Here is a 16,947-nt window from a genome sequence, read left to right as displayed (position 1 = left end):
ATTTATATGCAAAAATGCTATTAATCAGTGCGTTGAAGTGCCTTTTTAATTTCCTTTTTTTGGGTATAGCCCCGATTTTGAAAGCTTGGCAGATGACATGAAGACACAAACTTCGTCTAAATTAAAATTTTAAATACGTTAAGTAAGCAAAATAAGAATTCGACACATACACATGCTGTCCACAAGTAACTGTGTGAATTTTCATTAGACAAGCAAGCCTAGTGGCTGCGTGGCGAAAAGAGTAGTTACGTAGTTCAACGAATTAATTAGCATATGCAGTGGAGCGCATAATAATGATATTTAGATTTTGACCAATCTGTTTTTTATATATATTTAAAATTCATTGTGATCGACCAAAATTAAAGCCGTAATCGACTTGTTGGCCACCCCTGCTGTATTGTATAGCTACGTATGTTATTTAGGAATGTTTAATGTTCATTTTTTGCAATTAATGTTCATATTTTCGATTTTGTTGATACTTGGAAAAAAACTCATAAAGCGAAAACTCGTAAAGCAAGAACTGCTTGTATTTGGACTGTGGTGTAGAGGCCTTTCCTTCCGAATTATTTTTCTCAATAATTCTGGATACAGTGTGTTTGTAATATGGAGTACAAATCAGTATAACAAATAGACTTTCCAATCGTGAGTTGTCTTAAGGTTACTTTATCAAAACTGTTATGAGTGAAAAAAATTTCTTTGCAGCTCCTTTGGATTGTTGCACAATCTTTTCACAATTTCACACTCTACTATTAGCATATTTATAATATTATTTAAAAAATCATGGAATAGCCGAGTCTTACTGTTGTTGGAGTTATGAAGCTCTACTTTAAAACCTATGTAGCCTAGATGCCTTTACAGCTGGTCATTAATTTTTTTAAACTGGCATTGGTCTTGTAATTAGCATGCAGTGCCACAATTAAGAAGGATGTGAATTCAACCCCCATATGCTTCCATGGAATATGTATGACCCATTGTGAACCGTGCCACCAAAAATTCTGGTTGCCCTTAATTCATGATGAGTATAGTTGCAGTGTACACATTTCTCATCTGATCTTGGCCATCTTGAAAATAAATGGAAAATTGCTTGTCCATTTTGCTTGCCTAGCTTAGTTAATGGGATTTTTGGTTGTGGTTCTTTGGAGGACAAAGTATACTAGGACAACAGTGTCATGTGGGGAATATATTTAATACTGGGGAATATCACAAGTAACAATTGACAACAGGATTCTATCGATGTGTAGAATCCTGTACATTAAGATGACAAATATTAACATCTGATATTGGGACAGTTTGAAATCTCAAACTCTTTGCTTAAATTTCAGCTCCAATTAGCCAGTTTCAGTCTACAGGTGCTAAGTGAAGCAGTTTAATTTTAACCAGTACCTACATTATTTAATTGTTATATCGAATTTACTTTTTCTTTAACAGATAAACAGAATATTGTCCCTCCAGGTATTTATTATTATTCTTTTGGCATGGCAGGATTTTCTGCTGCTTTTACAGAGGTAAGGTTTCAAATTTTTTAAAATTTCAATGAATTTCTTAAGGTTTATTATTTTATGTCTTATTTATTTTTTAATCTGATATTATTGTTATTGTAAGTAATAGTAGTAATACTGGAAACATTTTTGGAATTCAAAAGTACATCACCAAGGCTGTCAAGACTGCTTCTCAGGATTTCCAAGAGGTACAAACTGAAGGTTATAATGATTTATGCACCAACATTGAGCCATGATGATGAAGAGGTTGAACAAATGTACACTGAAATTGAGAGACTTCTAGATGAACAGACACCGTTATTATGGGGGCCTTCAATGCTAAGGTTGGAAAGAGACAAAACAGTGCTGAAAGGGAAACTGTAGGACATTTTGAAATTGGTGAAAGAAGCGAAAGACTTGTGGAATTTGCAGAATCTCAAGGAATGTCAGTAATGAACTCTTTTTTTTTAAGAAAAGAGTGAACAGAAAGTGGACATGGAAGAGCCCAAATAGATTAACAACTAATGAAATAGATTTCATCCTCACTAACAGAAGATATATTGTGAATGATGTTACTGTCCTGAACAAGGTAAATGTTAGAAGTGATCACAGAATGGTAAGATGCACACTTGATATAGGTGAAATAAAAAAAAAAGAAAAAAAAATGACTCTAGTAAATAATATGAAGGTCTTTGAGATAACAGAAGAAGAGAAAAAGCAGTATGTACTGGAACTTAAGAACAAGCTTGAGCTTCTGCAGACCTTTCAGGACCAAGATACTGACAAGGAATACAACAACTTTCTGAAAGTGATAGTCTGAGAAACCTATAGGTAAAAAGAAATCCAAAGAAGAAAACATTATTCAAGAAACACTTGTCATGATGAACTGAAGACGACAAATGAAGAGCAAGATGAACACTGACAAGGACAAAATTGAATGTACCATGTTATCCAAAGTCATTAGAAAGAGACTCAGAGAGGACATAAGAAGATTTAATACAAGAAAAGTAGAACAGGCATTAAGGGAAAACAAAGGACACAAGCAGCAGCCATGAGCAGTAATAAAGAAAGACAAATGATACTGAACTGAAGAATAGTGCTGGTGTACTTATAAATAGCAGAGAAGGCATTATTCAAATAGGAGAAGACTACTATAAAGTATTATATAAGGAGCTAGGGAATGATGCCAGCATTGGGAAAGATGGATTACAAATTAGCAACACATATGACATACCCAATATCCTTCCTGATGAAGTAGAACATACATTGGCGAAGATGAAGTTACTGTAGAGTTGTTAAAATTGGGAGGAAGAGACATGACACAGAAACTGGCAAGACTACCATGTGTTCCAATTGTTCATCTGACATCCATTTAGGTATAAGCTTTGAACAGTATTCTTCATTGGTATGAAAAGCCTAGTAGCTTCTTTGATTACTTCCCTGAATGCTTCCCATTTATAATTTTCTGGTGGTAACATCATTAGTAGGTCCCACTGCACAGAATTTAACAACTATCTGATACCACTGTAATCACCCTTACGAAAGCAAAAGCCTTTACTCGACAGTAGTTTCTTACTCTTGACAGTAGTTAATCTTGATATTCCTTTTACTCTTGACAGTAGTTATGGTTTTAATTAAATTCCACACTAGCACATTGTGATTGCTGCCATCCAGTGGGGTTTTACCTGCAGATTCTTAATGCATGTAGAATCACTCCTGATAACCAGATCAAGATTATTGCTTCCTTTTGTTGCGTCTCTAACAGTCATTCAAGAAATCTATAAAAGTCTTGCTAATGTGTAAGTTACCAATCCACAAATTCCAGTCAACATCTGGAATGTTAAAGTCCCAAATATAAGACATTCAGATTTACTGGCCCATTATATTTATCTGTATAGTTGTTTGGTATACTTATCACAGTGTATTTGATCACTTGTTGGAAAACTTCAAATGTGTTGACAATGTAATTTAACCAATAACTTGCCATACATAGTTGTAAAACTTTATAATATTGGGTTAGATTGCTAATTTCTCCAACTGTATGACTTGATAGCAAAAAATTTTTTTTTTTTTTTTTTTTTTCTGAAGGTTTCAGATATGAGGGAGGGAGAGGTTAAAAGGTACTGCTTTGATGCGATAATTTCATGCGATTGGAGTTGGGAACGAGAGTAGCCTTGTGCAGGCAAAGTTTTTACGGCTGAGGAACATAGAGAAGTTTTTTCTTTTTTACTAATTTAAATTGGCTTGAATTGGCATATTCATTTATTTTCTAGAGTAGCTCTATATTCCTAGAGCTACTCTAGAAAATATTACGATACTTAGTTTAAATTTTAATGTAGATAGAGATTTTGTAGGTTATTACTTAGTATCGGTAAGGGTATCCAATCCATGTGTTTTACAAATTTTGCAGAGCCGGTGAACAGGAAGTTTTTTTAGCTTTAGTTAGCCGCTTTATTGACCAATTGTTATATTAAATTATTTTCTATAAGTAGCTTATAGACCTAGTCAAGATCCTTGATTTACTCTGAATTGAGACAGTGAGATTTTGGAAGTTAATTAATATTTAAGTGTCCGTAGATTTATCGTTCATAACATGCCGCCATTGTTATACGATACAACGTTATATCCCGAACTAGATAGCGCTAGCTTAGTATAGTATAGTATTATCAATTAATCAGTAAATTTATTAATCTTGTCTAACTTCATTTTCAATTAAATTATACTTTTAATTAAATACATATAACGACTTAGATTTTACGAACGTAACCCAATTAATTAATACATAACTTAATACGGAACTTATATAAAGAAACTCGAAGATAATACTTGACACTTAAAAAATATATATAGTGTTACAACTGCATTGGGATAGAAGTTTAGGGTTATAATTTTGTACTGAAATTGAAATAGGCACCTCCATAGCCAGGTGGGAAGGGGCAGCAGTGCGTAGCACACGCTTCTTGATTAGACCGGGGTTCGAGCCCGTCACCACCAAATACGGAGGATGCGGGAAGGTCAGGGAATGACCACCGCATATCCCTGGAGCAATATGGCCTTAGTTGCTAATGCTCCTAAAAACCAAATAACTAACTAACTAACTGAAATTGAAATTTTATTGAAATTAAATCTAAACCATGACCCAGAGAAGAAAAGCAAAAGGCTCAAGCTAATGGGAGTGCTGTGTCTCAGGGGAGAACTAAGGGGGACAGTTGCCCTCTGAATCACAGCCTTCTAAAATGCACTGCTTGCTTGAGGTTTATGGAGCAATTGGGTACAGGACATGATACTGCCATGTGAAACGTCTTTGTGCGATGTAAGGAGTGTAAGGAAATCAGCCGAAAACTCAGCGTTGTTATGGGCCTATATGAGAGCTTGAAGGACAGGGTGGATGCCCTCGAAGGATCTAAATTGGGCCTATCAAGCTCTCAGCTGCCCACAACAATGCCAGAGCTTGCACTTGATCATCATGCAACAGTGGCAACCCCCCAAGGCAGAATGTGCTGGTCCCACAGGAACTAGTAGTTGTTGGTGACTATTGTCAGGGGAAATGGGGAACATGGTGTGTAAAAGGATAGATGGAACAGGACCAGGGTATGTCTGCCAGGGGCAAAGGTTGATGACATTGTAGAGCAGATATAATCTTTTAAGGACACAAAGGGTGATATTGTTGTACACGTTGGCACTAATGATATTAAGAGTAAGAGACCGGCAGAATTACTTAACAAGTACAGGTCACTGTTGAAAAAAACCGTGAATTAGGGTTGAATTCGAAAGACACAATAGAAGGGAGTATATAATGAGAGCCTTGTCGATCAATTCGGCCCTGGAAAGATTGTGTAACGCTCAAGGGGTAGAATTTTTTTCAGCCTTGTCTTTACTTGTTAACAGGAGAGACTGCTTCTACAGGGATGGGATACACTTAAATAGAAAGGATGCAAGAATATTTCCTGATGCTATTGAGGCAGTGTTAGGTGGGTCGGAAAACTGCTAGCTTGGAGGGGGATACAAGAACTAATAGATTAACAGTAGACATTGGCAGAGGTGAAAGTGATTCTTGCATTGCTTCTATTGGAATGAGCAGCAGCCTGGAAAACAAAATGCAGGGTATTTCAGAGCCTGCTGTGGGAGTCATTGCGGTACAAGTAAACACATGGGTTCTGTTAGGGCAGCTAACAATAGGAACAGGTACATGCATACTTTCATGTACACCAGTGCTAGGAGTTTGGTAAATAAATTTGATGAATTTGAGGTATTGGTCAGAACATCAAAGGTAGATATTGTTGGTATATCAGAGGCATTGTGTCGCACAGATATAACGAATACAGAACTGGAATTTGGGGAGTACAATGTGTACAGGAAGGATAGACAAGATGGGAAGGGCAGAGGGGTTATACTATTAGTTAAGAAACACAGAAAATCCAAGGAAGTGAAGCCAGTCTACATCGCTGGACAGTGCAGTGTCAAGTCAGTTTGGTGTGATATAAGCATTGGGAGATTAAAATTGAGAGTAGGAGTGTGTTATAGGCCTAATGACTCTGATGAGCATGATAAGGAACTGTACAGGGAAATAGTGGGCCAGTAAATCAGAGAGTCTTATAATGGAGGATTTTAATTTCCCAGATATTGACTGGAATTTGTGGGTTGGTCACTCCCACACCAGCAAGGCTTTTGTGGTTTTATTCGATGATTGTTTTTTACATCAGCAAGTTTGGAAGGCAACTAGAGGGAGTGATACTCTTGATCTGAGTATCAGTAGTGATTCTTCATGCATTAAGAATCTGCAGATAAAGGAACCACTAGGTGGCAGTGATCACAGTGTGCTGAAGTGGGATTTACTCAGAGTTAATTACCATCAGGGGTAAAGGGAAGGGTTTTTGCTTTCATAAAGGTGACTACAGTGGTCTGAGACAGTATTTAAATTCTATATGGTGGGACCAACTGATGATGTTACCAACAGCAAATTCAAAATGGGAAGCATTCAAAGAATTTATCTTGGCAGCTACTAAGCTTTACATACCAACTAAGAAATATTGTTCGAGGTTTAGGCCTAAATGGATGTCAGATGAACTGAGACATGTGGCACAGAAGAAAAATGCATGGGATACATATAAATTAATGGGTGATATGGAAGCCTATGATAGGTATAAGCTGGTCTGTAACCAAGTCAGAAAGGAGATTAGGCAGGCAAAGGCAGATTATGAGAAAATGTCACCCATTAAATCCTTGGTAAAGAATGCAAAGAAAAACAGCAAAAAGTTCTTTACCTATGTAAACTCTAGAAGGAAAGGGATGAATCAGATTGGTCCACTGGATATTGATGGTTCAACTGTTGATGATCCTGCTCAGGTGGCTAACAAACTAAATGAGTATTTTGCATCTACATTCACCCATGAAGAGTTATTCAGGGAAGGGAATGCCAGAAGTGAGTTAAACTCTGGCAGTGAGTTGGATGATTTTGTAATAACTGAGAGGAAAGTGGAGGAGAAATTGTTGAAGATAAACATAAAAAAGGCACCTGGGGTGGATGGGATCAATCCAGTTATATTAAAGGAGGCAGCAAAGGAAGTAAGCAAACCCTTAGCCATCATTATGAGAGCTTCTTTGGAATCAGAGGAGGTACCCATGTACTGGAGATGTGCAAATGTGATCCCAATTCACAAAGGAGGATCAAAAGGGCAACACAAGTAAATATTATTTAACTTTTATTCCAGGAAAATTAATGGAGGCACTGGTTAAAGAAGCACTGCAGGATCATCTAGGCAAGACTTCAGTTATAGCTCGGACACAGCATGGTTTTGTTAAGGGAAAATCTTACCTCAGCAATTTGATTGTATACTATGATGTGGTCACAAAATAACTGGATGCAGGGAATAATTTTGATATCATATATTTGGATCTTAGAAAGGATTTTGATACTGTTGCACACGGAAGACTACTGCACAAATTGGAGCAGTATAGCATTGGAGGCAAATTGCTGCTATGGATAAAGGGATGGTTGAGTGGGAGAAGACAGAGTGGTAATCAATGGACACTGCTCATTGTAGACTAATGTTATTAGTGGAGTCCCTTAGGGTCCAGTATTGGGTCCATTGTTGTTTTCTGTATTTATAAATGATATTGATGATAGTATATCAAGTTTAATGTCCAAGTTTTCAGAAAATGCGAAGGTTGGCAGGGTTTTTAAGCATACTAATGACAGTATGCTGCTGCAACAGGATCTAGAAAAGTTGAGCAGATGGGCTGAGAGGTGGCAAATGAAGTTTAACATTGACAAATGTAAAGTACTACATATGGGAAGCAGCAACCCCAGAGTTACGTATCAACTGTGTGGTAATACACTGAAAGTGGTAGAGAACGAAAAGGACCTGGTGGTAATTGTGCAGGCAGATATGAAGTTTATGAGCAGTGCAGACGGTCTGCAAGAGTAGCTCATAGTGTCTTGTCAATGATATACAGGAATTTTTCTAGCAGGGATAAGGAGGTGATTATTCCCTTATATAAGGCAATGGTCAGGCCACACCTTGAGTACTGTATGCAGGTCTGGAAGCCTCATTTTAAGAAGGATGTAGAGCTGTTGGAGCAAGTGCAGAGAAGGGCAACAAGATTAGTGAATGGACCAAAGGGTTGCTCTTATGGAGAAAGGATTAAATTTGGAAATTAGTGTCTGGAGACTAGGCACCAGCGAGGTGATCTGATTGAGGTGTATAAAGTTTTGAATGGTTTGAACATGCTCAATGCTGATGGAATTCTTCCTCTTGTTCAGAATATTTATTTGAGAGGGCATAAATTCAAATTGGGAAAAGACAGATGTAGGATAGATGTGCAGAAGTTTGCCTTTTGCCAACGGGTGGTTGGTTGGTGGAAGACTTCCATCCTTTGTTGTGGAAGTTGATGGCCTAGATAAATTTAAGGCTGAGCTGGACAGGTACTTGGAACGAATGGAGGGGTGAAATGGGAGGTGTTTTTTTTTTTTGTTTTGGCTGATGCTGCATAAGCTTCCTTTCTTGCATCATATGCCTCTGCTAATGATAATGGGAAAGTCATTATTTGGCATGATTTCCAAATTTGTTTTAAATAAGGAACAAATTTGTGATTGAAACACAATTTTAAATGCTCTGGAAGACATTTCTTCTAATTGAAACAAAAAGTGATAACAGTAAATGGCAGTATGATCATATAAAGCAGCAAAATTTACATATATTATAATAGTTTATTAGATCATGGAGCACCCAAGGTATTCCGTAATTTAATAATAGCAACAGAATGAGTATATGCATATGTGTTTATTTTTTTATGTGAAACATCTTACAATCAACTGAGTAAATCTGATGGGTCATGAAAAACGAGACATGGGAGTGAGGTCATCTGCAGTTTCCACCAGAGGCAAATTATCATAACTTGTATTGTTGCAATCATGCAAGTCTGATTTCAACTATACAAGTATTTGTAATCAAACATTGCAACAATACAAGTATTTGTAATCAGATACTTGTATTGTTGCAGTCATACTTCCTGCAGCTGCCATTTGATTGTAGCCATTCAAATGGCTACAATCAAATGGGTAGTTATGCTATTGACTTGGATTTCGCTAGCCTCTTCCAAGGATGTTTCATATAAAACCATATACCGCGTCTGCTCGGCACATGTGCCATTTTTTTTACATTATCATAAAAACATCCATAAAATTAAGTATGTATGTTCTTTTTCATATATACACCGAAAATAGTTATTAATAGTTATTCATCAGCAATGAAACGCTTAGTCTGGAAATGCCGTAATCAAATTTTACATGAAACAAATGAAATGATGGAGAAAGTACAATTCGAACAAGAGTAGGAAGTATTATAACATAGTATTGCTAAATAGGTACAATGAAGTAAAGATAATCCATGAAATGGAAATAATGATAGGAAAGTTCAAAATAGCAAAATACTATCATTAAAAATAACAAAAATTAAGGAACCTTTGATCAATGTTCCTTAATTTTTGTTAGGAAACCTTACCAAAAACACACAACATGAAGGAATATTGTTAGTACAATAAAGAATAATGCACAAACAGAGTTTATCTATTCTTGGACTAAGTTTGAATATTATTATTATCCATATGATGCAAGGAAGTCTGAGGCTTATGCTGCACCAGGGAAAAAAAAAGTTCCCGAGTAACCCTGAGAGAGAGAGAGAGAGTGAGAGTGAGTGAGTGTCAAAAGTAGAAGGGAATCACCAAGAAAGAGAAGAATGATGATATCCAGCTCAGAACCCTGGGTGTGCCAAGCCCATACTCACCAGATGTGTGCCCCCAGAATAGAGATAGTCTTAATGTTGAAGCAATGTCCAGACGATTTCTTAGCTTGCTGTTTGTTTCAGTAATTACAGAAAATATGTTTTTGCATAGATATGTTGATGAAAATGGAAGGACTTTCAGTGCCTTTATGGTTAGCTGTGAAAATTCATGAGCTTGAATCCTAAAAGTTTCTAGAGAAAAATCACTGTTTAAAATTTTTAATGTGCAGTGTTTAGGAAAGATCAGTTAGTAATTCCTCTCCTTGTGATAAGTTATTTTATTTGTTATCACTAAATCAATATAAATCTTTGTTTGAAGAAAAATAGTCATCAAATTTATCACTAAGTCTATTCAAATGATTAAAAATGACCAGTTTACGTTCTGCATAATTAAATTCATTGTTTTTATCTTTTACTTCGTTCAGCACCTTTCTTAATACAGAAAACATATCAAAATAGTTGTCACTGACTCTGTTAATCCTCAATTTTACTATACATGTGAAATACATTTTTAAGTGGTTCTTGTATAGATAAATTTAACTCATATGGATTCTGAAAAATGTCTGCAAAATAGCAGATTTTCAAGTACTAGTTGATATCCTTGTAGTACAGCAATACCTCGCTTAGCACAGCTTCAAACAGCACGGGTTTCACTATAACACAGTTTTCAATTAAGTTTAAGTCTAAAATTTACTGTACATATTAAAACTTATTCAATAGCCTAGACTCTACATCAGTGGTTTTCAACCGGGGTGCCGTGGCACCTTAGGGTGCTGCAACAACATTCCAGGGGTGCCACGTAATTTGGGTTTAAGTTACTTAAACTTATTATTTTTTAATTTATATGTTTATTTCATTATAAAAAGGTGTACAGTATCTTTTTAATTTTGTGGTGATCTATAATTGATGTGTAAATTGATCTATAAGTGATCTATATAAAGAATAAAATTATATACTGTACATATATATATATATATATATATATATATATATATATATATATATATATATATATAATTTGTATTATAAAATGTAATTTTTATAATTATATTATTGTAATAAATATTATATATATATTGAAAAAATTGAGTAGGGGCGCTGCAAAATAAAATAAATTACTTAGGGGTGCCATTATTAAAAAAAGGTTGAAACCACTGCTCTACGTATATGCTGCATTGTTGTAGCCTAGGAACGTTTGCATATATGCTGCAGTGCCAACTCTATTGCCTCACATGCACATGTGCCAATAGCTTCCCTCAGGCAGTCACTAGCAAAGTGCAACAGTGTTCAGTATTCTTAATTCCATCCTGACAAGATGACATGATAGCTTTTCATTTTACAATTTATTTTTTACTCCTTTAAATACAATCAAAAATATATTTGCATCTTGGCTAGAAATTGCTGCCAACAACATGCATTCTGTTTGGCAGCATGGTTTGCCCCATATGGCAAATTATTTCACTTGTTTTGAATTACCAATTCAGACAATTGCAAAAGACATTGTGAAGATCAGAAGAGACTCGGGATTTTAAACTTTTTGACACTGCCAATGTATGTGACTACATGCAAATGACTTAGATGATGCAACTCTCCTTGAAATTTACGAGCAAACTGCATATGAAGAAGAGGAAAACAATACTGAAGTGGCACCAAAAAATTTTTCAACAGAAGAATTGGAGAAAGTTTTTTTTTTTTGGGGCGGGCGGGGGGGGGGGAGAGGTTTCACATGGCCTGCAAGGCGATTATGAATGGAGATCCTGATGTTGAACGTAGCATCAAGATACGGCAAGTTTTACAAGATGGTTTTGATGCTACAAAAATGCTTCTTTTTTTCGGCACGTACAAGTTTTTGACTTGTACGCTGAGAAAAAGAAGCCTTAAGGTGCACCTTAAGTGATTAAGTGACTGCACCTTAAGGTGCAGTCAAAAACTTATATGCTGAGAAAAATAAGAGATGACTTCACCATACTTTATTATTGAAATACCTAAATAAACAATAAAGCTTTTTTCTCATCTCTAATGATGTTACTTTTCATTGATAAAATTTTTGGAATATTTTTAATTTCAAATCCTTTTAATTGGCTATCAACCGCAAATTGTTTATAGATTTATTATAATTTGTTTATAGACTGTTTCTCTGGTATGCATTTAATTAAAACCCATTATAATTATACCTCAATCAGCATGGTTTCACATAATACGGAACAGTTTTGGTACCAATTATCAGTGCTGTGCGAGGTATTGCTGTATTTAATAAGATCTGAATTTCCATCAAACAGAAACAATACTACCTCCTCGCTCAGTTCACACAATCTTTTTAACACTCGCCCTTTCGATAGCCAGTTGTTGTTGTTGTTTGGTTTTTAGGAGCATTAGCAACTAAGGCCATATTGCTCCGGAATATGCGGTGGTCATTCCTTGACCTTTCTGCATCCTCCATATTTGGTGGTGACAGGCTCGAACCCCGGTCTAATCAAGAAGCGTGTGGTACGCACTGCTGCTCCTTCCCACCTGGCTACGGAGGCGCCATTTGATACCCAGTGAACTTCTGCATGCAGTAATAGTGGGGAATGTGCAGATCCCATTTCATGGCATATTTTGAATAATCAGTTAAGGGTATTTGATTTTTTTAATTTACTCTTGGATAGATATTGCTTCATGCAACTCTGGGCTTAACATTTTTACATGCTGTGATACTTCTTGGTGAATAATACAGTGTGTACTTTTAATTTGTGGCACTGCTTCGTTAAATGTTTTATTCAGTTGTACATGGATACCTGACATATTTGCTGCATGATCAGTACAAATTGGAAAATGCTATTGAGGCAGTGTTAGGTGGATCAGAAAACTGCTGGCTTGCAGAGAGGATTCACAGACTATTAGATTAAAAGTAGCCACAGGAGGCGTGAACGCAATTCTTGCACTGCTCCTAATAGAATGAGCAGCATCCTGGAAACCCAGATGCTGGAGATTTTAAGGGCTGCTGGAAGTTATCATGGAACAAGTAAATACATGGACTGTCAGGGTAACTAAGAGTAACAACAGGTGCACGTATACTTGCATGTACACCAATGCTAGGAGTATAGTAAATAAATTTGATGAATCGGAGGTGCTGGTCAAGACATCAAAGGCAAATATTGTTGGGATATCAGAGACGTGATATCACACAGGTTTAAGGAATGCAGAATTTGAATTTGGGGAGTACAATATGCACAGACAAGATAGGAAGGGAGGAGGGGTTATGCTGTTATTTTAGAAAAACAAACAAAATATAAGGAAGTGCATCCAGTTGACATGGGTGGACAGTGCAATATTGAGTCAGATTGGTGTGACATTAGTACTGGGAAAGAAAAATTCAGAGTAGGAGTGTGTTATAAGTCTAATGACTGAGGAGAACAACAAACAGCTGTACAGAGAAATAGTGAGCTAGTAGATCAGAATGTCTTATAATGGGAGATTTTAACTTCCTGATATTGACTGGAACAGTTTGGTCACTCGCACACTATCAAGACCTTTGTGGATTTATTGGACGATTTTTTTCTACAGCAGCAGGTTCGAGAGGAAACAAGAGGGAGTAATACTCTTGATCTGATTATCAGTAGTGATTATTCATGCATTAAAAATCTACAGATAAAGGAACCACTATGTGAAAGTGTTCACAGTGTATTATGTGGGATTTACTTAAAGATGTAACTACCATCAGGGGTAAAGGGAAGGGAAGTTTTTGCTTTTGTAGAGGTGACTGTGGTGGTCTCAGGTAGTTTTTAAATTCTATAACGTGGGACCAACTGACAATGTTACCACCCACAAATTCTAAATGGGAAGCATTCAAGGAGTTAATCTTGGAAGCTACTAGTTTTTTCATACCAGTTAAAAAATACTCTTCAAGGTTTTGGCTTAAATGAATGTCAGATGAAGTAATGGGACTCATGGCAGAGAAGAAAAATGCATGGGATGCATATAAATTATCAAGTGACACAGAAGCCTGTAGTAGATATTAGCTAGTATGTAATCAAGTCACAAAAGAGGTTAGGCAAGCAAAGGAAAATTGTGAGAAATCTTTAGCAAAGGATGCCAAGAATAACAGCAGAGATGTCTTTACTTATGAAAAATGTAGAAGGAAGGGGATGAATCAGATTGGTCAACTTGATATCAATGGTTTGACTGTTGATGATCCTGCTCAACTTGTTGGCAAACTGAATAAGTATTTTGCATCTATAATCACACATGAGAATTCTGTAGAGATGCGGATGCCAGAAGCTTATTAAGCTCTAACATGAGAACTCAATGATTTTGTAATAATGAAGAGCAAAGTGGAGGAAAAATTGTTGAAGTTAAACATAAGGAAGGCACATAGGGCAGATAGAATCTATCCAGTTATATTAAAGAAAGCAGAAAAGTAAGTAAGATGGCCCTTAGCCAGGATTATGAAGGCATCCTTGGAGTCAGTTGAGGTCCCCATGGAGTGGAGATGTAGAAATCTATCCCCAATTCACAAAGCCGATCAAATAGCAACAAGAGTAATAGTGGCATATGATGCAAGAAAGCAAGTGCTTATGCAGCATCAGCCAAAAAAAAAAAAAAAAAAAAAAAATTACAAAACAAATCGCTCTAAATGTTTGTCCAATTCTTCCTTAAATTTATTTAACCTATCAACTTCCACAACGACAGATGGAAGTTTGTTCCAGCAATTAACCACCTGCTGGCTAAAGGCATTTTTCCACACATCTATTCTACATCTGTCTTTTCTTAATTTGAATTTATGCCCCCTTAGGCTTTTTTATGCCCCAAAGGTAAAAATCCCCCATCATAAGACAATCTGATTTACTGGCCCACTTTATTTCTCTGTACTGTTGTTCATTGTACTCATAAGAGTCATTAGGCTTATAACATACTCCTACTCAATTTTGCTTTCCCCTTGCTTATTTTACACTAAACTGACAACATTGCACTGTCTACCTGTGTCAGCTGGATGCATTTCCTTAGATTTTGTGTTTCTTAACTAATAGCATGATCCCTCCTCCCTTTCTATCCTGTCTATCCTTTCTGTACACTTTGTATTCCCAAATTCCAATTCTGCACTGCTTATCTCTGTGTGACACCACATCTCAGATATCCCATCAATATTCACCTTCAATGTCTTCACCAGCATCAAACGTATTTAATATACTCTTAGCAGTGGTGTACATGCAAGTATACTTGCACCGATTCTTACTCTTAGTTATTTTAACATGGCCCATATATTTACTTGTTCCATGATAACTCTGAGCAGTTCTGGAAATCCCCAGCGTCTTGCTTTCTGGTCTGCTGATCATTCCAGTAGAAGCACTTTTATGATAAATGATGTAAAAAAATATTCAACAATTGTACTACTTGTATTATGTTCACTATGAAACCACATCTATTTCTGCATTTCTTTCACAGTGATCATTGTCTTTATATTTGTTTTTACACATTTGGTTACATTGTTTCCCACCACTTGAAGTTGAAAAATTACATCAGCACAGAACACAGTAAATATGTTTTTACTTATTCCAGATTATACAATACATGAAAAGTTGTGCATATATGTATTCTAAAATTTTATATCTTATTTCTTTGTCATCTTACTGAAGGACTTACTGTTAATTACCTTTGCAAAAGTATGATGAAATGCTGCAATACCACAAGTAATGGTGAGCAAAGCAAAGTGTTTGCTACATTTCACATACTTCATGCAATAATAGTCAATTTGATTTTGATTTAATTTCTATTTAATGAAATAACCAGAAATTTGCAGAAATTCTAAAAAAATCCATGGTTTTTTACTATTTTTTTTTGCAAATAAGATAGAAAAACTACATTACGGCAACAAGACAAAGAAGGGGTCAAAAATACATATCCTGTATTATAAATCCAGAGAATTGGAAGCTATGTTATAGTAATAGAAATAGAGGCATGTGATGCAAGAAAGCAAGTGTATATGCTAGCATCAGCCAAAAAAACAAAAAAAAATTTACACATCTATTTTCTCAAAAAGTTTGTCCAGTTCCTCCTCTAATTTATTTAAGCCTTTCCTTTGCTTAAATAAATTAATTTCCTTTGTTCCAGCAATTAACCACCAGCTAAAAGCAAATTTCCGCATATCTATTCTACAACTGTCCTTCCTCAACTTGAATTTATGCCCCCTCAGGTTCGTAAATTGAGTAAGCGGAAGAATCTCATCAGAATTCAGAATGCTCAACCCATTCAAGGCCTTATACACTTCAATCAGATCACCTCGCAGGTGCTTAGTCTCAGCCACTGCAATTTGCAGAATTTAAGCCTTTCCTGGTAAGAGGACCCCTTCGTTCCCCTCACTAATCTTGTTGCCCTTCTCTGTACATACTCAAGCAACTTTACATCCTTCCTAAAATGAGGCCTCCAGACCCATGGCCTGACCATTGCCTTATACAAAGGGATAATTACCTCCTTTTCCCTGTTACCAAAATTCCTGTATATATCACTGACAATACGCCATGACCTGCTCTGGCAGCCTGTCTGCATTTCTCAGAAAACTTCATATCTGACTGCACAATCACTCGCAGATATTTTTCACTTTCTACCACCCTAAGTGTAGTACTACACAGCTGGTACGTTTCTCTGTTATTACTTCTACCCATATGCAGTACTTTGCATTTGTCAATGTTAAACTTCAGTTGCCACTTCTCAGCTGATCTGCCAAAATTTTCTAGATCCTGTTGTAGTAGCACACTGCCATTACTGTCATTAACAACCCTGTCAACCTTTGTGTCATCTGCAAACTTCGACATTAAGCCTGATATACACTCATCAGTATCATTGATAAATATACAAAACAACAGTGGGCCCAACACCGAACCCTGGAGGACTCCACTAATAACATTCGTCCTCGGAGAGCAGCATCCATTGATTATCACTCTGTCTTATTCCCCTCAACCACCCTTTTATGCATTGTATCAACTTACCCTTAATACCATAATGCTCCAGTTTGTACAGTAATCATCCATGCGCTACAGTGTCAGAAGCTTTCTTGAAATCCAGGTATATGATTTCGAAATAATTTTTTGCATCCAGTTCCTTTGTATCCAATCATAATTGTCAGACAAGACTTTCCCTTAACAAACCCATGCTGTGTCTGAATTATTGCTGCAGTCTTGTCTAGATATTCCTGCGAAGCATCTTTAACC

At 36.3% G+C, this 16,947-nt stretch overlaps 1 protein-coding gene across 2 annotated transcripts in view; it reads left to right on the top strand.

Annotated features, from left to right (window-relative positions):
- Nucleotides 1-16,947, top strand: part of LOC150091195 (integrin alpha-9-like) — a 688,379-nt gene that overhangs the window by 235,544 nt on the left and 435,888 nt on the right. For both annotated transcript variants that reach the window (XM_090374615.1, XM_090374611.1), the window contains exon 5: nt 1,429-1,505. In XM_090374615.1, the coding sequence (XP_090230741.1) occupies nt 1,429-1,505 (77 nt within the window). The remainder of the gene's footprint in view (nt 1-1,428; nt 1,506-16,947) is intronic.

The sequence above is a fragment of the Mastigoproctus giganteus genome, chromosome 1 (genome assembly GCF_048544385.1).
Source record: "Mastigoproctus giganteus isolate SK-2022 chromosome 1, ASM4854438v1, whole genome shotgun sequence".
Taxonomy (NCBI): Eukaryota; Metazoa; Arthropoda; class Arachnida; order Uropygi; family Thelyphonidae; genus Mastigoproctus; species Mastigoproctus giganteus.
The sequence above is the reverse complement of the archived record's forward strand: the minus strand, read 5'-3'. Positions and strand labels throughout refer to the sequence as shown.